The following is a 27,532-nucleotide window of genomic DNA, read 5'->3' on the forward strand; positions in this document are numbered from 1 at the left end:
TTAAATAAGGTGCTGAAATTACGGGAGGACCATACCCCACTACGTTTAGCTATTGTTTTAAGAAGATTGGGGTGGGAGGTTGATCTTTCTAGCTCTGCTAAAGAGTGGGAGACAGGGATGGATTTCATGAAGGGTCTCATCTTTTCTCCTCATAATTAGAACACTGAACATCCTGGCATTGGGAGAGATTAGCAACCTCATTTTTCCTGCTCTAGAGAAATGCTTCTCAAATTGTGTTCTGAGGGACCCTGGGTTTCTTCAAAAGTTGCCCAGAGGTTCCTCAATGGAAAGGATAGTAGTGACAGACAAACCTCCCTGGAAGACAACTTCTCTTTAACTACCCATTTCCCCCTGCACTATATAACCACAGTGAAGTGTTGGGTATATTCTAGTATGTACAGGCCTGACCATCGTAAGAATGTGCCCTAAGGCACACAGCAAACTTCTTGGGAACATACGGGTTTCCTTGGCAGTCCATAGAACAGGGAAGGGTTCCCTTATGGTAAAATATTTGAAAATCTCTGTTGTAGAGCAATAAGTCACTGAGGATAGGACTTGCTCAGGGTTGCAGGTCCCCATTATCCCAAAGTCTGAGGCTTACAAAGTACCTGGTGATGATATCTGAATTATAGTACTAATGGTAGGTTTTTCCCCACACACCACTTGGAATTGTATCATATTTTATCTGTAAATCTGAGTAATCACAATAATATAGCTTTGAAGAGATGGACTATTCATCATTCAGAAAATTAAAAAAAATAACATGGAGATGAAGTAAGCACCACATGGAAAATGGGCTTCATCTACTAGTGCCATATTATTGACTCTCCAATTTACATGTGCAGTAGTTCTTGACAGAACGTGTTGAGTATGTGGGGAAATTTATTTTTTTAAACCTACTGCTCTGAGAACAAACCCTCAGACCTGAGTCTTATGGCCAAAATTAGACCTGGCCACCAGTCCTAGGCTTACTGGGTGTAATATGGATGCAGGAAAACCTCTTTAGATTTTTCCCTTTATTTATTCCTTCCCCTTCCCTCAGCCTCCTGTCCCTGCTCACGCACTGGCTTCCTTACAGGAATGGACTGAAGTGTGCGTGATCCCTTTAAGAAAACCGAAAAGCTATGCTGGCTGTCTTCAGCAAATCAGATCTCCGCTATTGCCATGTCAGCAACATTGGGGTGATTCACTCTTCCTCGGTCCATCTGTCTCATATCTGTGAACATGGGATCCTGACCGTTCTGCTTGTGCTGGGGAAGGAACATCATGACCAAAGCACCTCTCTGAAGAACTCTTAACATCACCCAATACCCAGTGAAATGGAAATGCTCGCATGTTTTCCTTGTTTCTCTTCTTTCCATTATGTGACTGTTCTAATTATTAAGCACAGCCAGGCTGGATGGGAGAATCTAAGGCTTAGACTCTAAGCCTTCCTTCAGCTCTTGAGGCCTGTTATGTGTCTGGATGTGACCAAGTACAGGACTGCTGAGGCACAGAAGCTCTTGCTTTGATGTTGGCTAAACTATATGTTAAACACAACCATGCACAAGAAAATCCCAACAGCCTGCTGCTTTGGTCAAAAGCAGCCTTGGGAGGCATTATTGTTTCCAGAGGAGACGTGGTGGCTTTTCTGCAGCAGCTTCACTGACCCAATTGATTTTCCACCTGTAGTGTTGCAGACATGTGTTACCAAATGTAAACTCATGGCTGGGACCATGAGTAGGGAAAAGCAAGTCAGTATTTGCATGTTGCTGGAGACAACCAGCAGGCAACTAAAGACCTTCCTGCCATTTCTCTTCAAAAATCACCCCCCATGTTGCCTTTCAGCAAAGAAAAGGGTTTTCTTACTTGTGATTATGTAGAAGGTATAGTTGAACACTGAGCACTGCAGAAAAAGTAGTGATTATTGTACTGATATGCAAACACATGCTAAGCTAGAAATGGCCTGTCCACTCTGTAGCATTGTCTTTCATCTTCAAACTAGCAGGGCTCAGCACATGCTGTAGATCCTCTCTGCTGACGTCTTAACCTGTATACCAATATCAGGTCTCTACTGAAAGTTTGGGTCATGTCCACGGAAAAGTCAATTTAAATTAAAATCACATTGTGTTAAAGAAACAAAAATTAACCTTGTGTTCTGAAATGTTGCAAAAGACAGGGCTTGGCTAATAAATTGAGCCTCACAATATTGATGTTCTCTGCAGTGCCCTTCATCCCCTTTGACAAGTACTAGACGAGAAAGCAAGGCATAGCTAGCTTTGTCTTTCCTGCATGCAGGATTACCCCAGAGTCTACACCATTTATTCTCCCACAGTGGCCTTTGCCAATGTTGTGACGGACTATGGGCCACTGGCTTCTTTTTTAAAACACCTGTTAACAGAAAGCAAAACCAGACTGGGGGTGGGGGGATGTGGAAGCCACTGAGAAAATAAAGCTAGTAAGATTGAAGTGATCTGCAGCGGACTCCTTGCTTCATAGCATTCCTTTGAGGCAAAGAGCCTTGGTTCTAAAAGGCTAATGGCAAGATAGCCGCACTGTGGATAGGGAGCCTCGTCAGCATCCAAGGGCTGTTCTCCTAGGTCACCTCCTAATCTAGCCTGATGAGAATCTCATGGACGACTCATCTTCCACCATAGGTAAATTTATGACCTTTGCTTCCAGAAATGGCAGCTGCAGCCTATGCACTGTCATGTTTATCTATATATCTAATTCTGAAGTGTGCCACCTGCCTGCGGTCGGATACTTAAACCCACAGATAGGGGAAACACTCACCCCCAACAGGTTTTTTTCTGCAGACCCAGGTCTGCAGAAAAATCTGAAATTTTAAAAAAAGGAGATTTAAATCCCCCCCCCCAATTTTTGAAAGAGAATTGTTTGCGCCTGCACATACAATGCTCTTGCAAAATGGCACTAGCCGCCACTGCGAGCTGGAGTTGGCTGCCAGGGCAGGTGGTGGCGGCAGACGCTGGGAGCAACTCCCAGGCTGTGCCACAGCAGCGAATGCCTCAAGGTGCTCCAGGAACAGCTGGGCCCGGTTCTCTGCAGCAGCGGCCGTCCCCGCCGCAGACAGCCAGGCCTGACTGGTGGATTCCTCCTTTCCCGTAAGGGTAGGGTTGCCAGGTCCCTCTTCTCAACTGGCGGGAGATTTTGGGGTGGAGCCTGTGGAGGGCATGGTTTGGGGAGGGGAGGGACTTAAATGCCATAGAGTTCAATTGCCAAAGCAGCCATTTTTCTCCAGGTGATCTGATCTCTATCGGCTGGAGATCAGTTGAATTAGCAGGAGATCTCCTGCTACTACCTGGCAGTTGGCAACCCTATGTAAGGGGGAGATGAGATTCCTCCCCTCTTGAGGGGAGATGGATTCCCCCACAAGGGGGAGATGACATCCCCCCTCATGAGTTTTGCTGGCCCCCACTTGTACTCATGTGTTCTCACTGTCCACGTGAAACTGCCTTGTGATGAATCAGACCGTTAGTCTATCAAGGTCACTATTGTCTAGTCAGACTGGAGTGGCTCCAGGGTCTCGAGGGGTGGTCTTTCTAATCACTACTACCTGATCCTTTTAACTGGAGATTGACCCTGGGATCTTCTACGTGCCAAGCGGATGCTCTGCCACTGAGCTATGGGCCTTCATTGGTCTTAGGCATACCTAACTTGACATAAGATAAAGCTAGTATAGTCTGATTATGTGTTTGGATTCATGGGCATGGGTTTATTGAGTGTCATCATTTTAGAAGCATACTAAAATCCACAAGGCACAAGATGCTGGAAGGTTGAAAATTGCATCACTTAAGTTTACTGTAGAAGGTGATTGCAGTGTGAGCTGGGAAAGTGTGACAGAAGGTGTGGCTTTGCTTTTGGTGTTATATCTGTTTATATGATTTTTTTAAAAAATTGAACTATTGTGTGTGTGTGTGTACACTTTATTTTAAATGCTTTTAATGTTAAAATGTTTTAATGCTGTATGTTGCCTTAGGAACCCTATTTAGGTGGAAAGGCAGCATAGAAATGTTTAAATAAATAAAGAGTCCAAGTAATAGAGCCCCAAATGGTCTATTTTAGTCTCATGCTACTTTAGAACATAACACACAATATGAACTTGTGTGTGCATGTGCATGAGAGAAATAAAACGGAGGGTCAGCAGGAGCACTGAAAAATGCAGGTACTGCTTCTTGATGAGGACCTGGCAATGCTTAATTCCTCCCTCCCTCATCCCTCTGGCAGAAACTGCTCTTGTTGTTAGCAGTCACTGGCTTGCTGGCCTGGAGAGGCTACATTTCTAAATTACCACTCATACTCAGGCTGCAGTGAAATCCTAAATGTAATCACTTGAAGCTGCAAGTGAATCTAACTGAAATTGATGAGACTTACTTTCAAATAAACATGGTTAGGATAATGCTGTATGTGTACTTTCTCAGCCTAGTACTCATCAGTGGCTGCCAAGGTCTGAGGTAAGCCCATAGAAATCTGAGAGGTGGGAGCTCATGGCTTAGAATACTATTGGCTTGAATTGATGTCTTCCTTTTGATACATCTGTCTGGCATTAGCTGGCACAGATTCATTGCAGCTGACTCACCAGGTTGTTAGGAACAGACAGAAGCCTATTTCATTCCTTCCCACTGTGCCACAGATCAACATCTGGATCATGAGCACAAGCACTGGAGTGCTAAAGGAGGTTAAGAAACCAGCTCCTCTAGAAGGGCATAGGAGGGGTGGAAATCCTGGTCTGAGAGAAGCACTAGCTAGTCAGATCATTCAACTTCAATTATAAGCCGGGCTCAGATGCTCACCTATCACCCCCATCTGACAACTCTTCTTACAGTGTACTTGTTGGCTGTACTGATTTTGGCATTGTTTTGATATTTTAAAAAATGAAAATTCTGGGCAGAGCTTTACAAAGCAGTTGTGAATTGACACGCTCATGTTTTGCTAATGACATGGTGGTCTTCGACAGCTCCCCTTTACCACCATTCATGGTCTGCTCTGAAATCCAGCTCCTCTTTCTGTAATTTGCAACTGTCCATCACTGGCCAAGGTTTTTTATTATTGCCAAGGAGTGGAGTCATGCTTGCTCTCATTGATTAATCAATAGCCTTAATTGAGTTGTAGCTCTTTAATGGATAGCCCACTGGCTCTTGTTTTTTAATCCCCTTGCATGCATTGACCTGAGTCACTCACCTGCAGAAAACTGCTTATGCAGTGGAATGGGCTGGTGGGATCATGAAGGTCAACCAATGGTATAAATCCAAATTCACAGGTATGAAGCAAGGCCTGGATACATTTTCTGGATCTTTTTTTTTTTTTTTTTTTGCAATTTGTGAGGGGAGGGATGAAATAATTTTCTTAAGAATGGGTGGGTGCAATAATGTGGGTGGATAATTCTAGCAGTATCCATGTCCTTGCTGAATACCTTCCAAAACAAACATTCTTTTACCAATAATCTTGTTTAAGGTCCAAGTCCATTCATTAGATAAATAGATTAGGAATCCTTGATGGGATAATGAAGGGTGGATAAAGGCCTCGTGATTTTACTATGATGCTCCTTGTCCAATCAAAGCCTTTGTACCATCAAAGCCAGGCAGGATTATTCCCTGCTGTGTTACTTGGTAGATGCCAGCTTGCATGGTCATGGTCTTTGTTCATGCAGCATGGCTCCAAAGGGAGGCCTAAGGCCTCGTTTAGGAATGCCTCATTTAATGCCAAATATAACCACCTCTATATTGAAAACCCATTAAATGACCCCCCTCCTCACAAAATGATTTCTCCTCAGAACCATTAGTCCCGTGTTGTTTCTTTCTGCCCTCTGCAGACCACGACAGGGTCATTTGTTCCTGCTACTTTCCCTATGAAGCTTGAGTGGGAAGTTCTGATTTCTGAGTGAGATCTCTGGCTCATACTAATCTGCACAAGACACTCTTTTTTTCAAATCAGCAATGCACTGTCGTGCAGTTAAAATAGTTTGAGATTAGATCACAATTTATCTGAAGTGACAAAACAGATTTGCATTACTATATAACATTAATTAACTCTAATGGAATTAGGGCTGGATCTGATATTACACTTAGAATCATAGAGTTGGAAGGGCCATACAGGCCATCCAGTCAAACCCCCGCTTAATGCAGAATCAGCCTAGAGCACCCCTGACAAGTGTTTGTCCAGCCTCTGCTTAAAGACTGCCAGTGAGGGGGAGCTCACCACCTCCCTAGGAAGCTGATTCCACTGTTGACCAACTCTTAGGTTGATTATGCATGGCTGGTTTGTCTTGTAATTCTCCCATGAATGTCCCGATTCTCTGTGGGGATTATGCACAACGTTCCCCCTCCCTCGGGGCTCAGCTTGCTTCTGTTCTGCGATTTCCCTGGGTTTTCCAATCCGTTTTATCCCGAAAATAAGTTTATTTCTGAGCTTCTCTCAGATGTGAGTAGATGCATAGTTCAGCCGCGGGTTGATCTCCCCACGTCCCGACAAGTCCCCTTTCTCCTCCTCCAACTCCTCCTTAAGCCAGCCTTCAGCCATCTCCTCTGCCAGAAAGGCACATCTAAGATGAAGACGGAGGTGGCCATGGTCAGTTCATTCTCTGTGCCCCCTCCCCATGTCTTTTGATTATTTTTTCTGCTGATCCGATGGAATACTGATATATCATCATATCATCCAAAATACTGTTTAAAATCGCAGAGAGAGCCAGTAGAGGCTAGGATTATATGTTTGCTCTCTCCCCCTCCCTTCATTTGGGTGATGACTTCTCCCTGCCCTACTCTAAGTGACAGCCCTTTAAAGAGAGCAATCATGTCCCCCCTCAACCTCCTCCAGACTAAACATGCCCAAGTCCCTCAGCCTTTCCTCAACATGAGTACTAGAACTTGTGCTGGAAGACACAAGTTTAATGTAATTCCTAAAGGTTTTCCCTTCTGCTACTTGATTGACTTTCTAAAGTACCTATCAAAAGACAGGAAGGCATTTCGAGATTACTATTATTTTCAGAAACAGGTATTAAGTAACGCCCTTGTGGAGAAATGCTTGCCTCCCTAGAATCCACCTTTGTATTTTGTTAATTTTGCCTACACTCTGCACATGCTCCAGAGGCTGCAATGCTGGTAAAAGACTGGCAAAAGGAAACCTGCAAGAGATGTATCACCTCTCTCCCAGGCTCAGAACATTCCAGCTATTAGTAATGCTAATAGCTCTGGCCAAATTAAGAACAAAAAATGTTTAACATCTCAATCCTTGCTGGAATGTTTCATCTAAAAGGGACAGAGATAGCCAAAAGGCTAGTTACTAATTTCTTCCTCTTGAGGTAAGAAGACCAGAATGACCCCTGAGGGGGACAGACTCAAGACACAAGAAGGAAGCTCTTTTCTCCTTGTTCAACTTCCTTGGATTAGGTCTTTACCTAGGGACTCTATCTTGTCCACGTGTCAAGGGACAATAGGAAGAAATCCCAGCTCTTAAGGTAATAATGATTTTTTTAAAATGCTACAACTTCAAGATTTAGGATAAGTATAGAGTTTAGAGGATTACATGTTTTCACCTTTTCTTTATTTTGTTGCTCAGTCCAATGCTTGAACAGACGTGTACTTTTTATTTATTTTTTATTAAACCTTCTTATATTTTGAATGCTTGAAGCCTGATACACCACACCTATTTGGTCTTGCTTTTCAAAGAATGGTAAAGAGGAAGGGTAGCAGGTGAGCTTGCCATTCCTTGAGCGCAGTAACTTGAAAGTGCTTGTTCCCAGGACCCAAGGGAACAGGGCTTGTGGCCGAAAACGCACGGGCACTTACTCCTGTTTCTTCCCAGTGTCCTCCCCGTTCCAGCCAGGATCAGTTCAAACCGGGCGGGGGGACAATCTGTGCGCAGAACCTCTCTTGATCCATGGCGAGTCAGCGTGCTGATCTGCCCATCAAAAGAGAAAACGCAGGAGACCCGCACTTCCTGGCCGTTCAGCAAAGCATGCTCCCGGTTGTGATTGGCCGACTCACTGACCAATGACAGCCCTGCTCTTCCACTTTTCAAAAAATTTGGAAACAAAAGGGGGTGAGGTTGTGCAGGGAGGGGTTTGGAGGCGTGCGGGACGTCATGATGCCAGAAGAATAGGCTCCTGTTAATCAGGTGAGCCAGGGTTAACGGTTGGGGTCTTCATTTGCAAAGCCGGGTTCATTTTGGGTCGAGACAACGCTCAGCCAGCAGCATCTGAGGTGTCGTTCGTTTGCAAGAATTTGATCCTGGTTGGAACTGGAAATAAAATGGGAGGAGACTGGAATAAGTGCCCGTGCGTTTTCGGCCTGTAAGTCTATTCCTTCACATCCCTGTAGGAAAAAGTATAATTAGAGCTGGTCCATAGTTACCTTCCATGCAGCCTAATTAAGATTTCAGTGCGATCATAAAGATTGCATATTTGTACAGTAACAGACTTTGGTAAAAATAATAGTATTGCTTTACTTATTTAATGTCTGCATTGCTTGAGACAGTTATTTTCTTTTTCTTTGTTTTTGGTAAAATATGCAGCGTCTGTGTGAAAAGAGCAAATGTTTTCTCCATTAATGAGCTGTAGTTATGGACTGGCTCCCTAGGAAACTAATTAATGCACCTCTTTGGATACATCTGGTCAACACCTGGCCAAAAATACCTTTTCTGGAATTGCTATTCTTTGCAATGTGTTTCACTTCTCCAGCATCCCTTAATGGGATGAAAATCTTTGCTACAATTAAATATAGACTGCAGAGAGACCTAGGCCTCTCTTTTAGTCCTAAATATAATATATAGTCCTGTAAACGGATGTTCAGTGATCTCCAGTATGGTGCTCACTGGTACCATGGCACCTGATGGTGGGTTCCCTGCTCTCCATTTGCCTCTTTGACAAAGCATCTCTTTCCAAAAGCAAAGAGCCAACCTTGGCTTTTCTGCACTTCATTACAGTAGGAGCTTGCTTCAGAACAACCCAGGAATCATTTGTGTCTGCAAGGAGCATCCATTAAAAAACAGTCATTTATTTTAGGAAGGTGCTTGGCTTGCAACCTGCCAACATGTTGTGACTGGACACAGCACTCCAAGTCAGCCATTTTGTGATGGCACCCATTTCCTAACATCAGAATTCCAAAAGTGCCCATGGGCTCAACAAAATTGGCGTGCTGTTAGATCTAGCACTTGGCAGTGTAGAGCACTTGCTGAAGTCCAGAAAAGACTAAGGGGGCTATGGAGAAATACATTCCATTTCTGGGCTACAAAAAAGCCCCACCTTCATTCTACAAGGCTTCTCTGTCAGCACCAGGGCAGGTAACAGGAGAAAGTTAATAGCTCTCAAGTACCTCCATCCCGTTGGTGGCTCTCTCAAGAACCTGGCCCTTAAGGCTTGGATATGCAAATACTTCTAGCTAGCAGAGAACAATCAAATGGCCATCTCACACCCTGGCAGGAATGTGAGATCTTGGAGGGGACAGAGACTTGGTGATGCCAAATGCCAGATAGTATCCCCTCCTGGAAAGGAGAGGAAAGGCAGGAATGACCCACAAGGGGGCAGAGAGAGGTGATAAATACCCTGGACACAAGGAGAACAAGGGCCATTTGGTGAGGTCCATTTTGTCAGGTCCATTTTGCAGGATGCATTTAGGCTGATAACATCTGGATGGCTGACACTGCTACATGGAGCTCACAAAGGGCCAGAAGCCTGGGCAAAAACCTCATAGTAATGGAAAGCTTTTAGAATGCTGTAACTCCTAAGCTTAAAGAGCCTTCTTTAGAATAATATCAGTTAGGGTATGTATAGGGCTGAGGGACACAGGCTAGTGCGTTTCTGCCATTTCTTTGTACCCCATGCTCTATTCATTGCTGTGCAGAGTATATGTGTAGCCTTTTATTTTCAATACATCTTTTTCTATTTTAAATTCTGGTGGCAGTTCTCTGTACCACATAGACCTCCACTGTTTGAACACATTATCTGAAAGTGCTTGGGAGGGGAGGTGGTTGGCTCCTAGATAACTATCTCCCCAGGAGTGTACAAGAGCAGTAAACCATCCCCATGGTAACCCATAAGTGGGTTACCCATAAGTGGGTTACCCCATGGTAACCCATAAGATGTAGGCAATAGATGGAACTTTTAAAATTGCTTTGCTGATGGAGTACTAACCGTCAGTGGGTAATACGCTAATCCACCAGCTGGTAGCAGTGGAAATGCCAGAGAGAAGCATGAAAACTCCTCCAAGAGTGGCATGTTGCCAGGCAGAGGCAGACAACCACTGAGTGCCTAGATGCCTTGGAGGGCCAAAATGGAATGGGGCTCATAGATCAGCAGGGCCATTCTTCAACAGGATCCATCGAGTCAAAAGATCTTTTCATTTTGCATATGGCCCCCAGGCAGGTCAGGAGTGGTACATGTTTCTCAGCCTTCTTATAGACCGGATTTATAAAGAAATACTCTCCCATTAAAGCTCTTCTGCAATGTACACGAAAGGGAATATAGGATGTTCTCTCTAAATGTATCATGTGCTGAAAGATCAGAAACAGCATGGCTCTGGCTCCTTACCTTCCCAGGCACCTTGGATACAGAGGTTAGAGCCCTTCAGTGGCTACATACAGAAGAGTTAAGTGGGGGAGTACAAGGACACGTGACCAGCAGAGTATTGGGGGTGGTAGTGGTGATAGTAGTAGAGGTAAGGAAAGAAAAATCAGGAGGCAAAAAAGCTGGGGATAAAGCAGGACTGGGCTGATAGTGAAATACGAAGCAGAGATATGGAAGCAGAGTACGCCAGGAATTTCAGCAGGGGACCAAAAAAGGGGGATGTATGGCTCTGTGCTGCTCACAAAGAAGGTGGGCAAACAGATGAGTAAGCAGGAGATGGAGGAAGGAGATGGCCTCTGTTCTGATATAAAGAATCAGATTTCTGTCCCACACATACTAAATTTATTTCAGAAACCTCTGACTCTGGAGGGACCACGGTGAACTCCCTACAGTAGGAGACATATAAGAAACGAGATTCCAGGCCCATTCTGTGATCAGAGCTGATCCCTGTCCCAGGTGGCTCTGGGAGACTATTGTCATCCACGGTGTGAGATTTCCCATTCCAAGGGATCTATGCCTCATGCTACTTTGAAGGAGATCCTCCATAGTGACAGGGCCAGGGAGCAACACTAATTGGAGTGCTGGCATTTACAGGCTGCTGCCTATTACCGCAGACAACACTAGACACCATGGATTAACCAGGTGCCCTGGAGACCCAGTGAAGAGTTACGCTGTCACCACCACCTCCCTTCTTGGCTGTCATGGTATTGCTGTAATGAGCTAGAGAAGGGCAAGCTGGGCTGTTTCGGTGCTCGTCCCCCTCCCCCTCCGAGCTGGGTACGGATGAGCAACAGCATCTCCGAGCGCTCAGTGGTATAATTAGTGCCAGGGGCAGATGAGGTGGCCAGCCCTGCTAATGAGCTGAGCCTCAGGCTCTTTCGTTCTTTCTGGAGCCTGGGATCTGGGCACACTAAGAAGGCTGCTGACTTGCATGGAGCAGGGCCAGTGACTTTCAGAAAACGCTGAACCTGTGCATGGGTGCTCCACCTGAAAAGGAACAGAGGGTGGCCAAGTCTGTGGAAGACCATGATGGGCACTTTCACACATGCCAAATAATGCACTTTCAATCCACTTTTAACGCACTTTAACGATCGTTTGCAAGTGGCTCTTGCCATTTCACACAGTAAAATCTAGCTTCAAAGTGCACTAAAAGTGGATTGAAAGTGCATTATTCGGCTCGTGTGAAGGTGTTCCCATGTCTTCCGACACCTCTTAATGAGGCAGTATTCTGCAAACATTTTTAATTAGTATATCTATACCATGGAAACAGGCAGCCTGTGATGGCCACTCAAGCAGATCTTGCAGCATATCCGGAAACTTGTTAGATTTTGAGGGGGTTGTCCCACACCTTACTGCTGACCGAACAACTGAAGAGTTACTCATCAATGGATTATGGATGGGAAATGTTTCCCTCATCTCTGCTGCCAAGGCTCCCTGACTACTCCAGTTACAAGTTGATCTTGTTTTTCATAGCCTGAGCCTTTCCGTGTTTCCTCTCTGGATATCCTCCCCCAAGCTGCTGCCCTTCACCCAGCTGCCCCCGTTTGGCATTTATCTCCTTTCAACCGTGTTTCTTTCATTCCGTGCCTCAGCATTCCATCAAGGTTTCTCACTTGCCGTCGAGTTCCTCCTTCCAGCATTTTTCAGGAGATGCTTTCATTTTATAGCTTCTGAGATATTTCATTGGCAGTGCATTGACATGCTTACCAGCTTTCCCCCAGCATCAGAGAACAATAGCCCAACCTTGTGTGGTGATGAAAGCACCATACCAATTGTAGTGAATCAATTCCAAACAATACATCCCGGCAAGCTGTTACGCTAGTTACATAATTATACTGCGGTTATTCCGTCACTGCAGGGGCTCTCATACAATGTCGTAATGAGCCTCCCTGAGTCAAGAAGGAAATTGTTTTAACCTCTCTGATGGTAATGCAAAAAACAAAACACACACCCGCACACAAACCCCCCAGCTGATTATTCACTTGTCAATGCTTACTGGACCAAGAGGGAATCATGTCCCAAGAAAAGGAGAGCAGGTCCACAGAGTGATTTAGGGTCTTTGTGTTCCCCAAGAGAATCAGAGAAACGGCAACAGAGGCACAACATACGGCAGCTGTTGGTACCTGAACAGGCTGACAGGATTGCCTAGGGCTAGGCACTGGGCTGACAGACCACACTGTACCGCCTAAGGAAAGATTCACCTGCAAACAACATGTGGTAAACCCTTCACTGAAATTGCGCTCACTTCTGTTACTCTTGTGAGATCCTCCATCTTCCCCTCTCTTTTGTGGTTGGTTGAAATGCCATTCTGCTCCATGCGTGCATAAAGCTTATTCTAAGAGGAACCATCACGTGGCAAGCATCCATGCCCCTCACCTCCTTTGCTTCTGAATAATCCAGAATTAACAGGCAAACTCATGGGTGGTTACTATTTTCTAGAATTTTTCCTTGCTTTTCTTACGTATATGCTGGCAGGGTTGTTGTTGTTTTTAGGCCCAGCTGCCTATGTGGCTGCTATATTGGCAGCAGGCAAACAAGTAGAATGCCAAGAGACAGAGGAGATATAGCGAAGATGGTCTGTGGGCAGGTGGCATTGATTGGCCAAACTGAGCTTAGAGATTCCAAGTCGCTAACCTCTATGCTCTCTGTATTGTTAATCAAGATAAGGGGAGAGTTGACAAACATACACAAAATTATATGGGACAATATGTCTCCTGCTAGTTCGCAACTGTTGGAGAATTTTTGCCAATTACTTCTGTAGTGTTCTCTGGGAAATGTTTTGAAAGTCTAAATAAACTGCATTGCCTGCTGCCTTCCTCTTTTGGATTTTGTTTTGGTGTCCTATATATATCTCCTATATATTGTAGTTATTCCCACCATGATCCGAGATAACATATTAAAGCAACACCTAGCTACCTCTGTTTCAGTTTATGGCAAAGTACTGGTGCACACATAGGATTTCTGGAACATACAGTTCTTTCTATGACCTGATATATGCAATGAACATATAAAATGGTGTTGCTGGGAAGCAGAAATCACTTAATTTCACATTTTGTACTATCAGATCTAGAAGGTTAACTCTAAAACCTGTGTGTGTGTGTGTGTGTGTGTGTGTGTGTGTAAATTGCTGTCAAGTTGCAGCCAACTTCTGCTGACCCCAGCAAGGGGCTTTCAAGGCAAGTGAGAAGCAGAGGTGGTTTGCCATTGCCTTCCTCTGCAGCGTCTTCCTTGGTGGTCTCCCTTCCAAGTACTGACCCTGCTTACCTTCCAAGATCTGACGAGATCGGGCTATCTCATACCACCTTCCCTCCCCTAAAACTATTAGGTGGACAGAATATTAATTTAAAAATACATGTGATGACAGAAACTAGCATTTGCATATAAAGATGTTGGAGAAAGGTGTCACAAATTATAGACTGTTTCTATTCAGGTGCCCTGATCAAACACACAAATAGATGTTCCAGAGGGCACTCTAGATAAAGTGATGTGAGATAAGGTTTTGTAAATTGGCAGCGGCAGGGGATAAATGTTGTTCTTGATTTAAAATATCTATGGAACAAGGGAAAAGGACAAGACTGCAGTTTTATGCTTGAGATCCATGCACCTCAGAATACTAGATGCTGTTGACAAGCAATAGGGGTAGGTTCTGAAATCTTGCTTCTGAACTCCCAGAAGTATACTGGGCTTAACGGCTCCTGGGCCCAAGCCAGCAATGCCCTTGTTCCATTCTTATGAATTAAAGTTGTCATTATGCAGAGGACTGAAGGGTTTGGTCTTTGTGAACAGAGGTGTAACTTTATCTTAAAGTCCCGCTTAAGGTTGCCAGGTCCCTCTTTGCCACTGGTGGGAGGTTTTGGGGGCGGAGCAGGAGGAGGGTGAGGTTTGGGGAGGGACTTCAATTCCATAGAGTCCAATTGCCAAAGCGGCCATTTTCTCCAGGGGAACTGATCTCTATCTGCTACTACCTGGAGGGTGGCAACCCTAGACCCATTGCAGCTATATTGTTGCAAACAGTACCTTGCAACCCCATAGCTGAGGCTGTGCTGAGACGGCGGGTTCCTCTGATGCTACTGACCTGAAATAAGCATTAAATCATATGAAGAGGAAGTTGTGTTGGAAGGAGGAGGAAAAGAGGGGCAAAGCTACATGCAGGGTTTGTGTAGAGTCCCTGGGGGCAATTCTGTGTTTGGATGCCATCTCGTTCTGGTGCTCCTGATCTCCTGGTCTGCCATGTGCACTAGTAAGGATCAGCTAGGGGACTGGCACCATCTATGACTTGGGGGCATCAGGTGCTCTGAATCAGCACATCTGGCACTTCAAAAATCCTTATCGAGAAGCACCACAATACAACATCCCCCATGTCCCCCAGCTTCTTCCCTCCTGGGCTGTATTAACTTGCCTTGCTGCTGATATATAGTATGTAATAATTGCAAAACAGGACATATCACCTTGGAGCAGGCCCCTTTTTTTATCAGCCTGCAATCCTGAAGAAAGAAAAGATGGGCAACACGAAGGTGAGGCAAAGCAGAAGAGCCAATGCCCCAAAAGCCATTCCTGTCAGTTCTGGGTAATAAAAACAAGGTCTCTGGGATGCAGGAATTCACCAGGGATTTCAGTGGATGGTTGGTGTTTGATGTATGAGGCGAGTTAAATTGGTATCAATAAATACTAACCCTGGAATGACGTTCTTTAATTATCAGCGCAGATTATACATCACTTCAAAGCAAACAAACAGCATGCATCGGGCCACAGAGGAGCCGTGCGCAAAATGCAAAGCACAGACTGGGTACGGCAGTGCCGCAGAGCAGCTAAGAATTGCAAAGTGCATGGTTAGGAGGGTGTGCAGTCTTGCGGGGTTCTGAGCAAAGAGCCTTAGGCTCAGCCTTTACAAACATGCCTCTGAGATGCCCTTGACAACAAAAAATTATTTGGAAGAAAGGGTGTGTGTGAGTATGCCTGCCAGGCAGTCGTTTGCAGAAGGGAATGGATTTTCACCTTTTCTTACAATGTGTGCTTTGGCCTGAACTAGGTTAAGACATGCTGAAGCCCTAAATTATGCCAAATTTAAGAGGCCCCAAAGCGTTATCAAAGGTGATAATTTAGTCATGTTTTTAGAGGCTGCTCATATGAGGCCCTAAACTAGTTTGTGCATAAATCTGGGTTTGCTTGCTTGTGTGAGCTATCTGGGGCTATTGGTTTTCCAGGATGCCTGTTTTTTGTTTGTCGAATGAATTTTGACACAGCTGGCTATAACAGATACACGGCTACACCATAAATTACAAACAATAAGCTCTTCAAAAGAACACCCAAACCTCTGGCTCCTATGGCCAGAATGCTATATGCCTATAACAAAAATCAAAATACAAACTTAATATACAAGCAAGGATTTATAGGGTATAGAATCCCTTCTCATAGTCCATAATCCGTAATGTCCATAATTATATTCCTTTTGTAGGTGCAGGAAGATCAGCAGACAACAGATGGCCGTTTCGGATTCTTCGTTAGTTCTACTTTTCCATCTCCCTATCTTGTAAAGTCCACTTTCTCATTAAACGTGGTACACATAAGCGACCCTCTCCAAAGTTCCCCACAGGGATACCAAAGATGATAATTTAGTTATGTATTTAGAGGCTGCTCATAATATGAGGCCCTAAACTATAGTTTACTTAGTTTGTGCATAAATCTGGATTTGGCTTGCTTGTGTGAGCTATCTGGGGCTTTTGGTTTTCCAGTATGTCTGTTTTTTGTTTGCAGCACACTCTAGCCTGAAGTGTGCAGGCTGGTTGGTCTTGGAGTGGTATCGAACTAGATAAACTGAATTGACATCACACATACCACTTAAAGTGCTTTTCAGCCCCTCTCCCACAGTAGGTGTCCATGTGTGGAAAAACAGAAAGGCAATTTTAAGTGTGCTTGTACCAGGATCCTGAATCGATTTATCACCATACAGGAAGGTTGACGGACAAAGGCATTTCAGCTTTCCTCTGCTTTACAGTGTACATGTGATATTGGTTTTAGTCTGTTCTTGCTTTGTGATTCTATGATTTTTCTTTATAAGAGGGTCATGGAAAGTGAACCCTCTGGATGAAAGAAACTTGCCTTTCTAAAGAGTTATCTGATTTCCTTATACTTCATACTGCCCTACACATTTTCACATCTCAAGTAAAAGATGGAAGGCCTTAAAAAAAGCGATACAAAGAGACAGACAGCAGGGGCAGGAAAATGGCATCATTCTAGAATCCTCTGCAGAAAATGGCTGCTTCATTTTGTGTCATATTAAAACCCTGCTTATGTCTGAGGGTTCATTTACTGAGCCCAAAAGGTAGAATCATAGAGTTGGAAGGGACCACCAAGGTCATCTAGTCCAGCCCCCTGCACAATGCAGGAAATTCCAAACTACCTCCCCCACACACCCCCAGTGACCCATACCCCATGCCCAGAAGATGGCCAAAATGCCCTCGCTCTCATGAACTGCCTAAGGTCATAGAATCAGCATTGCTGACAGATGGCCATCTAGCCTCTGCTTAAAAACCTCCAGGGAAGGAGAGCTCACCACCTCCTGAGGAAGCCTGTTCCACTGAAGAACTGCTCTGTTAGAAAATTCTTCCTAATGCCTAGATGGAAACTTAGGTACAGCTGAAGTGAACTGGCAATCAGGATTGCTTAGGGCAGCGGGGCCAATCATCCCACAATGAAAGTCCAGCATCTTCCATTTTTGGGACAGAAGACCCCGTCAGGATAGAAAAGATAGGATCCAAGAAAACGTTTGCCCAGCCCTTGGGAACAATCTCCACAGCAGGTGGTAAAAAGGTGATGGTGGTGTGTATGAAGAGGCAGTGGCGAGATAGAGAAGATGGGAATCTGTGGGCAGTGCTAAGAAATTGCAATGCACGTTTGCAGACAGTGACGAGGGAGCGTGAGCCCCCGTTACCAGGTGAGCGAGAAGGTAGGTCGAATGCTTGTGGGCAGCGCTAATGGCACAGAGAAGTGCGTTCACCCATTCCAAAAGAGCTTCATTGCTCTTGCTCTGGGGAAGCTGGCTTTCGATTGGGCCTAGGGTGGCTGAAGCTTGGGTCTGTGCAGACGTTCTGCAAACGAAACACGTGCCATAAAGAGAGAGCAGAATCACTCGTGAGTCGCCCAGAAAGGCAAGAGCTGACATAAGCAGAGGCCAAATGCTACAATAGCTTAAGCAGGGCCATTAGGCGAACTAGGTGGTTGCGTAGGGCGCAGACCTCAAGAGAGGGGCGCAGAACTGGCCTGAGGGGCACCATTTAAAACCAATTAGTTTCTGAAATGCCTAGTAGTCTTATAGAGTCCAATGAAGACAACTAGGAGGAGGTTAAAGGAACAGTTCTTTATTTAGCTAAACACAGACCCTGGGGTGAAATAACCCACAAATAAGATGCAGTTACTCACCCGAGAGACAAAAGGAAAGTCAGTATCATTTATGCATTCGCATGGGGCAGGCCCATGGCTGCTGACAAGCAGATTGATACACAAAAGCACCAATGCACATCAAGTGTCCACCCCACTCCAACCAGCACAACCTATAGACATTGGCTGAAGGCGTCACTCAGTGAGTGCCTGATCTTGTGAGCTTGGTAAGCAGAAACCACATTCCGGAAGATGAACGTAACCCAGAGCTCTCTGCTGGGGCAAGGCGGTACCAGGCACAGAGAGCATGATTGGTTGGTTCATGGCTCCCGGATGCCAGCTTCCCAAAGCTTCCATGTGTGTGCCTATGAATACATAGTGTTCTAAACCAGCCCTTATATCTGGGCATTACATTTCTTGAAAAAAATGCAACTGACCATTTATATATATATTAAAAAAAAAAATTAAGAGAAGTACCACAACAATGCTACGGGATATAATTAATTATACTGTCTTATAAAAAGTTTTGTAGGGATGCATCAGGCTTTTGGTTTTTTTCTACAAGACATCTGTTTTTGGAAACTGGCTAGCAATGGCGCACAAGGATGGGTAGGGGCCCCGGACGGGGCCGCTCTCCCTGCGCACGGCCCTCCTCCGCAGCCGCGACTCCTCCTCCGCCCAAGCCCCGGAACGGAGACTCCGCCTCGAGGTCTCGACTGCTGGCCTGGCGGGCGGAACGGGGCCAGGGGCTCTGCCGCGCTCGCCCTCGGGGCCGGGGTGGGGGGGAAGGCGCTCATGGCTCCGCTGCGCTTCGCCGCCAACCTGGCCTGGATGTTCCAGGAGCAGGCGACGCTGCCCCAGCGCGTCGAGGCCGCGGCGCGGGCCGGATTCCGGGCGGCCGAGCTGGGCTCCCCTTACGCCTGCAGCGCGCCGGAGCTGCGGGCGGCGGCGGCCCGGGCCGGGCTGGAGCTGGTCCTGCTCAACACCCCGTCAGGTACCCCTGCGCCACCCACGGTCGGGCTCGCCTCCGCCGCCGCCTCCTCCTCCATAGCCCTCGAATCCCTTGGCCTGAAGACCCCCTTCCCTCCCGCGACATTAGGGGCCAAAGAGGGCGAAAGCGCACGGTCGCTTGAGCCTCCTTTCTTCCCTGTTCCAGCCAGGGTTCAGTCAGGATCGAACGCACGAACGTTCTTCCCTGTTCCAGCCAGGATCGAACGCACCGTCGTGCGTTCGATCCTGGCTGAATCCTGGCTGGAACAGGGAAGAACGTTCGCGCGTTCGATCCTGGAACGTTCGTGCGTTCGATCCTGGCTGGAACAGGGAAGAACGTCCGTGCGTTCGATCCTGGCTGGATCCTGGCTGGAACAGGGAAGAAAGGAGGCTCAAGCGCCCGTGCGTTTTCGCCCTATGTCGCGGAGAGGGGGGGGGCACCTTTTCGTCCCTTGTAGAAAAGGCAGAAGTTAGGGTTGCCAGCCTCCAGGTAGGGGGGAAAACCCCCCAGCACAACTCAATATATTCAACAATTCATTAACAACGTGCTAACAGTGAAAAACAACCGCAGGGTGTACAAATATATACAGTTATTTACAGTTGATTATCACAAGCCTAATAGCAAAGTCCAAAAGTCTATCCGAGGCAAAAAATATTCTAATCCACGTGGTCAACAATGTCAAAAATTAGTTGGCGCTTTGCTGTTAGGCTTGTGATAATCAGTTGTAAATAATTGTATGTATTTGTACACCTTGTGGTTGTTTTTCATTGTTAGCACGTTGTTAATGAATTGTTGAATATATTGAGTTGTGCTGGGGTTTTTCCTCTTAGCTTTTGGTTACCAGTATTGTGAGTATTTTTTACACAGCCTCCAGGTAGGAGCTGGAGATCTCCTGCTGTTACAGCTGATCTCCAGCCGATAGAGATCGTGGCCGCTTTGGCCATTGGACACTATGGCATTGAAGCCCCTCCCCTCCCCAAAGCCCGCCCTTGTGGGAAGTACAGAATTTCAGTTTATCTTGTTTTAATACTTGTAGGCTGTGGTTACCGATATAGGCCAGTAGGGAACAGTATAGCTTAACAAAAGTTTGCGTTGGTGCTTGATACAAGATAGTACCCAAAAACAGGGTATGAGCTAATTAGAAAGGTGAGCTCGAGCTGTGTTGTGGGGCGTTTGTAGTCTACGTAAGATAAAATCTAATCTAACAAAAGACTCTAAAAGTGTATATATAACTCTCCATTTTGTATAATAATTCAAAGGTGTATTTTAGGTCGGGAGACCCACATTCTCTCTTACGCTAGCATAAATAAAAAAATACCTCTTGCTTCTATTAAAAAAAAAAAGATCTTAAGTCATCTCTGTTCATGGTAAATCTAGCCAGTGAACAGGGGAGTAGTTATTGCATCCAACACCCTCCTCAGGCCCCGCCCCCATACCTCCCGCCGGTGGCAACCCTAGCAGAAGTGCACAGGTGAAACTTTCCTGCCTTTTCCGGGGAAGAGGTGGGGGGCGCTTCACTTGGTTTATTTATTTACTTTATTTATATCCTGCCTTTCTCCCCAGTGGGGACCCAGGGCCATCATTCTCTTCCCCTCCCTTTTATTCCTCACAACAACCCTGTGAGGTAGGCTATTATGAGGGTGTGTGACTCGCCCAAGGTCACCCAGCCAGCTTCCGTGGCAGAGTGGGCATTCTGCCCATTGTCACAAAGCTTCTGTCCATTAAGAAGGAACCTCTCCCCACCAATGGTGGAGTTGTAGCAAGATGAAAATTTTTTTGGGAAAGGTATTCATGAGGAAATTCCTAAAGTCATTGGAGTAAAAATTCCACTCGAACCGGAAATGTATTTACTGAGTATTTTAGATAGGACATTAGAAAAACAGTTGGGAGATATCTTTAGATGTTTAACAACAGCGGCAAGAATTATATGGGCAAAAAAAACGGAGAACAGAAGTACCCACATTGCATGAATGGCATCGGAAAGGTATGGAACTGGCCAAGATAACCAAGTTAAGTAAATATATAGAAGATAACTGAGTTTCCGACTTTAATTTAGAATGGAAGGTATGGTCAACATATATAAATCAGTCAGGGATAGAAAAATGACCCTAGGTTTTAGAACCTGAACTTATTAAAATGCAGACTAAGGTGAAAATAGCTAATTAATTAAAGTAACAACAGATTAAATTAAAGTGTTATTCACAAAATAAATAATATATATAATAATATTCTGGCCTGTATGAGGAGAGTTGGAAGTCAGTTTCTGTAATGTTTTACGTTTCACTTTTTCTTTTTTTTCTTCACTTTTTTGTACACTGTGCTTCTTTGTATGTGTTGTATATTGTGATATATTCTGTAACATCTTGCATATCTCAATAAAACTTTAAATTAAAAAAGAAAGAAAGAAGGAGCCTCGGTGCTGCCATCTTGTATTGCAGAATATCATATCACATTTTATTACATCTAACTTCTTGATAAGATTTGTATCTTTTCTGGCTAAAGCCGTGATAATTAATCAATTAATCTTTCTATCTGCCTACTTACCTCTAACTGAGAAAAGTTTGACCAGCACTGCCAACTGTAGGTGTTGACCGTGTGCCGCTTTCTCCCCTCTTGTCCTGTCCACCTGTATCATGATGTCCAAGATAATAATGACCAACATCGTACCTACTGCAAGCTAAAAGGAAGCTTTCCCTGCCAGCTTGACTGTTACCCTGAGTGGCAACCCTGCTGCCTGCCAAGAACTCACTCTCCTCTTGCCTCAAATCTGCGTCCATATGCAAAAGCCTATGTATATGGCACTTGCTGCATTAGAGACGGCAGGTGTCATATATGTCACATATCCTTTTCTACTAGAGATTGTTACCCTCAGGCGCAATGTGATTTGCTGTGTGCCCTGCCACCCTTGAGGCTTGAGACTGTTTACTGCTCTTTTTCTCAGGAAATGAAGAAAAAGGTGACAGGGGCCTAGGCGCCGTGCCTGGCCGCCAGCATGAATTCCGAGAGGCCCTGGCCTTGGCGGTGCAGTATGCCAAGACCCTGCAGTGTCCAAGGTAATATTATCTTTAAGATGTGTACTAAACCAATAGTGGGTGAGTTCCTACATATATCAATATCAGCCTGGCCCAGTTGTGCTCAACAGGGGCATTGCTGTGTGCAGGAATAACCAGAGCAGAATCATCCTGGGGTTGTTACTTTACTGAGAGATCATTCACAAGGCTTTCCTTTACATCACAGCGCTGCTGGGGGAATAAAATAAAAAGGTGCTGAGATTATTTCTTGGCCAGGAAAGTGGATACGGCCACCCAGTCCTTACCTTGTCTGGCATCGTTTATTTAATTCATAGTCCCCATCTTCTCTCCAATGAAGACCCAAAGCAAGTTACATCATTCTCCTCTTCTCCATTTTATCTTCACAACAGCCTTGTGAGGTAGGCCAAGTTGAGTGTGTGTGTGTGTCTGGGCCAGGGTCACCCAGCAAGCTTTAATAGCAGAGTGGGGTTTCAAAACTGGGCCTCCTAAATCTTAGTCCTCTACTCTAACCACTATATCAGGTTGCAGTCCAACAGTATACTCTAACCACTATATCATTATTTTTTTATTAAATTTATATCCTGCCCTCCAAAGCGAAAGCTGGGCTCGGGGTGGCACACAACACATTAAAAACATATTTCCATCATTTTAAAACATTCTTAAATATAAAGTTGCCCCATAAAATCCACTATTAAATATCAAATATAAATGTCTATCTCATTTCATTTCATTTGGTGCCCTTAACGAAACATAAAACTGCAGCAAAAGTAACAAGTCAGTACCCCCAGTAATCAAAAAAATCAATAAAAGAGGTGGGTGGGAGACGAGCATTTATAGTAAAAACCGTGGCTGACCTCAACCATAGGCCTAGCGAAATAGCTCAGTCTTGCAGGCCCTGCGGAATTCCTTAAGGTCCTGGTCCCATAGGGACCTGGTCACTTTTATAAAGCAAATTAATTGCTTTTTGCTCCCCATTCCCATCTCATAGCCTGGGGCCTTCATAATAAAGGGTAGGGAATAAGGAAAGTTTATTTTTGCGCTTGTTAAGGAAACAGACTGTGATCCATTCCACAGTTCAGTGAAAGTAGAGGGCCATTCCTCCGTTCTCTTCGGCCAAGGCCTAATCTGCAAGGAAATCTTTGTACTGTAATTGAATCTTGGGCACTGGTTACTGCAGGCAATTCCCTCGTTAATTACATCAAATTAACATAAGCAGCTGCAATGCAAGCGTTTCGTTATGAATAGTTCCAGGGATGGATTCTTCCTAGGAAGATTCTGTAGGAAACTGCCCATGTAAAAGAAGCCTTAGGAACATGGATAGGCAAAGATGGTGGGGAGAGAGACAAGGCTACTTCAAGGAGGAATGAGAGTGGGAGGTGGAAAGAGGCCACCAGATTGTTTCCGGCCCTTTATGCTCTTTGTGCAAAACTTGGATTTTTGAAGAGGCCAGAAAGCAGGAAAATGGCTTAAGATGGAAAATGGCAACTTGGTCTAGACACAGGGAGTGGCTGAGAACAGGAGCGCATGGGCAAGAGAACAAAGCAAGAGGAAGCAAAAAGAGAACACAAAACGAAGAGAAATTCTTCCCCCACAGTGCGATACCAAGTGCTGAAGGGGTAGTGGAGACTCAGAGCTCCCTTTCATGCTCTCCCCCAACCCAGACCTCAGCCTAGTTCTTGAAAACTGCGCCTCTGAGAAATACAGTATGTAAACTAGCTATTTTGTCAACCTTCCTGATAAAGTGTTTCTGTCTTAATAAACTTATTTATGCATTCACAAACCAAGGAGCGCTAATAAGATGTATTACCATTTTTAAAGTCTTCTGTTCTCTGGGGGCAGTATAACAGCGCTTTATGCATGAAGGAGGCTGTTTGTCCCTGTGAGCCAGGCACCTCCCAAGTTGGCATGAGCATCTGCTGCTTGACAGGGGTGCCGTTTGACAATGCAGCCAAGGGGATGGTTGGAGAAAGTGGGGTGGGCCAAATCAGGCCCTCCAGTTGGGGGGTGGGTGGCAGCATGCAGTATTGGCTCAACGCTAATAAAGAGAAGCTGGGCAGCTAACGCTACCCTGAGCACAAGTGGCAGGTGTCTAGGACTGTTCCAGACACTCTCAAAACCATTACTAGTTCTGCATCTCTGCACAAAGTTACTGCCTTGTCTAGGCTGTTTGGGGAGAAAGCACAACAAAGTGGCAAGGCTATTTTAATCTCCCCCCCCCCCCCACGCCCAATTCATTTTCTGGATTAATGAATGCCAGTCTGATTCTGTAAACTCGGTGATGGTTAGAATAATGGTTAGGAAGCAGTACATGCACTGCAAAGGTGAACATTTTAGATTCTCTTGTAATGCCTGCATCATCCTGCATTTGTCGGCTGACTTCACATTAAAAGCCTTGGAGAGGCAAGGTGATGTTAGTTATCCATTGCAAAGGGTTACTTCATAGGTCAGTGCAGCAGACAGCTTTCGCTGAAGTTGCCCTACAGTAGTTGTCTGTTTTGATCTGAGGACAAAAAAATCCACTTCTGCCTCTCAGCCCATGCTAGAGTCTGCTGGCACAACTTCACTTCCACCCTGATCTGCCCCTGTGCTTGTAGGATCCACCTTCTGGCTGGGCGGCTTCCTGAGGGGGCTGAGCGGGAGGCTGTGTCTGCTGAGATGGAAGCCACATTCATCGAGAATCTCAGATATGCTGCTGACATCCTGGCTCAGGTAGGGATTGGGTGGATACAATTACATAGCAGTGTTTCTTAGGGGCTGGGCAAAGGACCCTGTGAGAATTGGTTTCATAGGGCAGTAGGAGCCCTCCTGAAAACCAGCCCCATAAAAGAGAAACTAAATGGTCAAAGGACGGCAAGACCTGCTTGGAAAAGATCCACCCAGTTGTTAATTAACCTCAGGCACTGTAAGTGGGAGCACACAGAGGAGGAATGCTGGTTAGGGTTTAGAAAAGGGAGAGATTAAGGGACTGGGAATGGGTAAGACTTCGTCATTCAGCTGAACCAGGCCCAAGACACAAGGGGAGGGAAAGCCCAGTGCCAAGTTTCCCCCTCCTTTGCAAGTTAATAGGGCTGTGAGGGGCTGCATTCCCAATTTTTTTTTCTATCTGGTTTTGCAGCAAAACCTGACTGGGCTATTGGAGCCCATTAACAGCCGGATTACTGATCCCCGTTACTTCTTGACCACCCCCCATCAAGGTACGCCAAGGCTTAAGGTATCCCTTTTGCAGGTGAGGGTGGTTTTTTAAAAAGTTGTTCCAGGACTGAAAAGACGTTACTGGGACCCTGAGATGGGGAAAGTCAGGAGGGTAGATGATTCCTTTCTGGAATCGCAATACTGATGATACTGGTTGCCTGTATTCCTTCAGCTGCTGCCATCTTGAAGAAAGTGGGAAGCAACAACTTGAAGTTGCAACTGGTGAGTCCTGCATTTGAAGAGTAGTTACCTAAGTGAGTTCTAGTTTCGTACATTAGCTGCAGCCAGTGGCACAGGCTGGGCGTAGCTGGCTGATTGGCACAGCATATGGCCCATAACCGGAGGCCTGGGGAGACACTGAATTCTGGCAGAGAAGCAGGCTGGTGTACTTGTGCTGGCTTCGGACCAAAGACCTGTAAATTCTGATATTTGCTCCACAGGACATTTTCCATTGCCAAATCATGGATGGGAATCTGACTCAGAACCTGGAAACATATTTCCCAATTCTTGGTAAGGAAGAGAAGGTGGAGTTGAATGTCTAGAAAGGGGAGGGGCTGGGGTTCAGTGGTTGAGCATCTGCTTGGCATGCAGAAGGTCCCAGGTTCAATCCCTGGCATCTCCAGTTAAAGGGACCAGGCAAGTAGGTGATGTGAAAGACCTCCGCCTGAGACCCTGGAGAGAGGCTGCCGGTCTGAGTAGACAATACTGACTTTGATGGACCAAGGGTCTGATTCAGTATATGGCAGCTTCATGTGTTCAACCATTGTAAGAGTTCACAACCTGCCCCTTCACTCTTCCAGGCTTGTGTCTGTAGTCAGTGCCCTCTTCAAAACTGCAACCCCTTGTGCCTTGGTGTTATGGAGGTATTTAAGCAAAAGGACCAGTGGTGGGCCTAAATGCAGCATGATTTTGACAGATGTCTTCCTCTGCAGGACACGTTCAGATTGCTCAGGTACCAGGACGGCATGAGCCTGACAGCCCTGGAGAATTAGACTTCCCCTACCTCTTCCAGCTTCTGGAGTCAATGGGTTACAGTGGCTATATAGGATGCGAGTATGCTCCTGCAGGTGAGCCTGCCTTTGTCCCAGGGGAAGAGGAATGGGAAGCAGACTGGTCTAGATGGAGAGTTTTAGGCAGCCCTGAACCCACAAGCAGCAGCTCGCCTTGCCAATGCCTCTCAGTGCAGCCAGTGGCATCCCAGCTGCCCTTTCCTTACCCTGGGCATGGGCTTTATGGACGCTTCAAGGATACCACAGGACTTTTTACAGGCCCTGACTCTCGACTGCACTTCTGTTTCATGAATACACTTATGGCTTCCCTTGTAGGAGACACGGTGAAGGGGCTTGGCTGGCTGCGCTTGTACTGGGAGAGTCGGGGCCTGTGTGGTGGCGGAAGCTGAGGAGTTCAGCTCTGGGGCCAAAAAACTAAAATGAAACGCATCAAGGATGGAAGGAGCAGCAGCCTCCGCTGTCACATGAAGGAAGAGAGGAAAAGCCGAGCTCAGTGCTGGATCAGTTACCTAAAATGTCACTTTGTTATATACCCCTCTGTGGGCACACGGTTGCAGCAGGATGTTGTTGTCATCTAATAAAGTGGCTCTGCTAGTATATTTAGTACATCCGAGATCCCAGAACTGCTAAAGCTCTACTCCCATGTCACTTCGTGTTTGTGAACAGATGGCATTCCTACTCACAGTTCTCTGCCTTGCTCTTTTGGAGTGTAGTTTGTCTGCAGCTGCTCCCCCCTCCCCCCTTTCTAATTACAATTATAAGGGCTAACCCACGTAGGAGTGAAAAATTAAGTTTTCACTGGTAGATAATACTACAAGCCTGCCTCTGCTTGCTGTAAAGAATGGAAATCGTCTGCTACAAAGGAGGAAAACCCTCGTCTCCAAACTAAGCTCTCTGGTACCACCTAGTGCCCCCCCATACGATAAGATTCTCTGTATTCCAAGAGGCATCTCTAGTTTTCAGATGTGTCTTCATGCTGCTCAGCATGTTGCTACTTGAATTTCTTACATTCCCCCACAGCCCTAGGCCCTACCTTGGAGAAACACAACTTAACTGCTGTATACCTCAAGGCCTTAGGCTCCAGCATAAGACTCTGGCAGATCTTAATGATATAGCTCATCCAAGCCTGAATCAGTAACTTTGGAAAATTAATTCGTGTAGCCTACAAGACTGGGGTAGGAAATCAGCAGCGATCCCACCCACCAACCCAGACAGATGCTACAGCTGTGTAGGTGGGAGCGTGTTCTGCTTTTGCCCCAGGGACAAATGCAGCAGTTTGTGGTAGAGGCTGACACAACGTATTTTATTGTCACAAGTAATGATCTGCTTTATTTAATTTACTGTACAGTCACTTCATATAAAACATTCCCATTAT

The 27,532-nt window shown here is 45.6% G+C and overlaps 1 protein-coding gene across 1 annotated transcript; it reads left to right on the top strand.

Moving 5' to 3' along the window:
- The first annotated feature begins 18,727 nt into the window (after nt 1–18,727).
- Nucleotides 18,728–26,554, top strand: HYI (hydroxypyruvate isomerase (putative)). Its single transcript, XM_056845114.1, has 8 exons — nt 18,728–18,926; nt 21,865–21,976; nt 24,550–24,664; nt 25,071–25,149; nt 25,320–25,369; nt 25,588–25,657; nt 26,080–26,214; nt 26,473–26,554. The coding sequence occupies exons 1-8, from the start codon at nt 18,728–18,730 to the stop codon at nt 26,544–26,546; spliced, it is 834 nt and encodes a 277-aa protein (XP_056701092.1). The 3' UTR covers nt 26,547–26,554.
- Nucleotides 26,555–27,532: the final 978 nt, after the last annotated feature.

The sequence above is a fragment of the Euleptes europaea genome, chromosome 2 (assembly GCF_029931775.1).
Source record: "Euleptes europaea isolate rEulEur1 chromosome 2, rEulEur1.hap1, whole genome shotgun sequence".
NCBI classification, from domain to species: Eukaryota; Metazoa; Chordata; class Lepidosauria; order Squamata; family Sphaerodactylidae; genus Euleptes; species Euleptes europaea.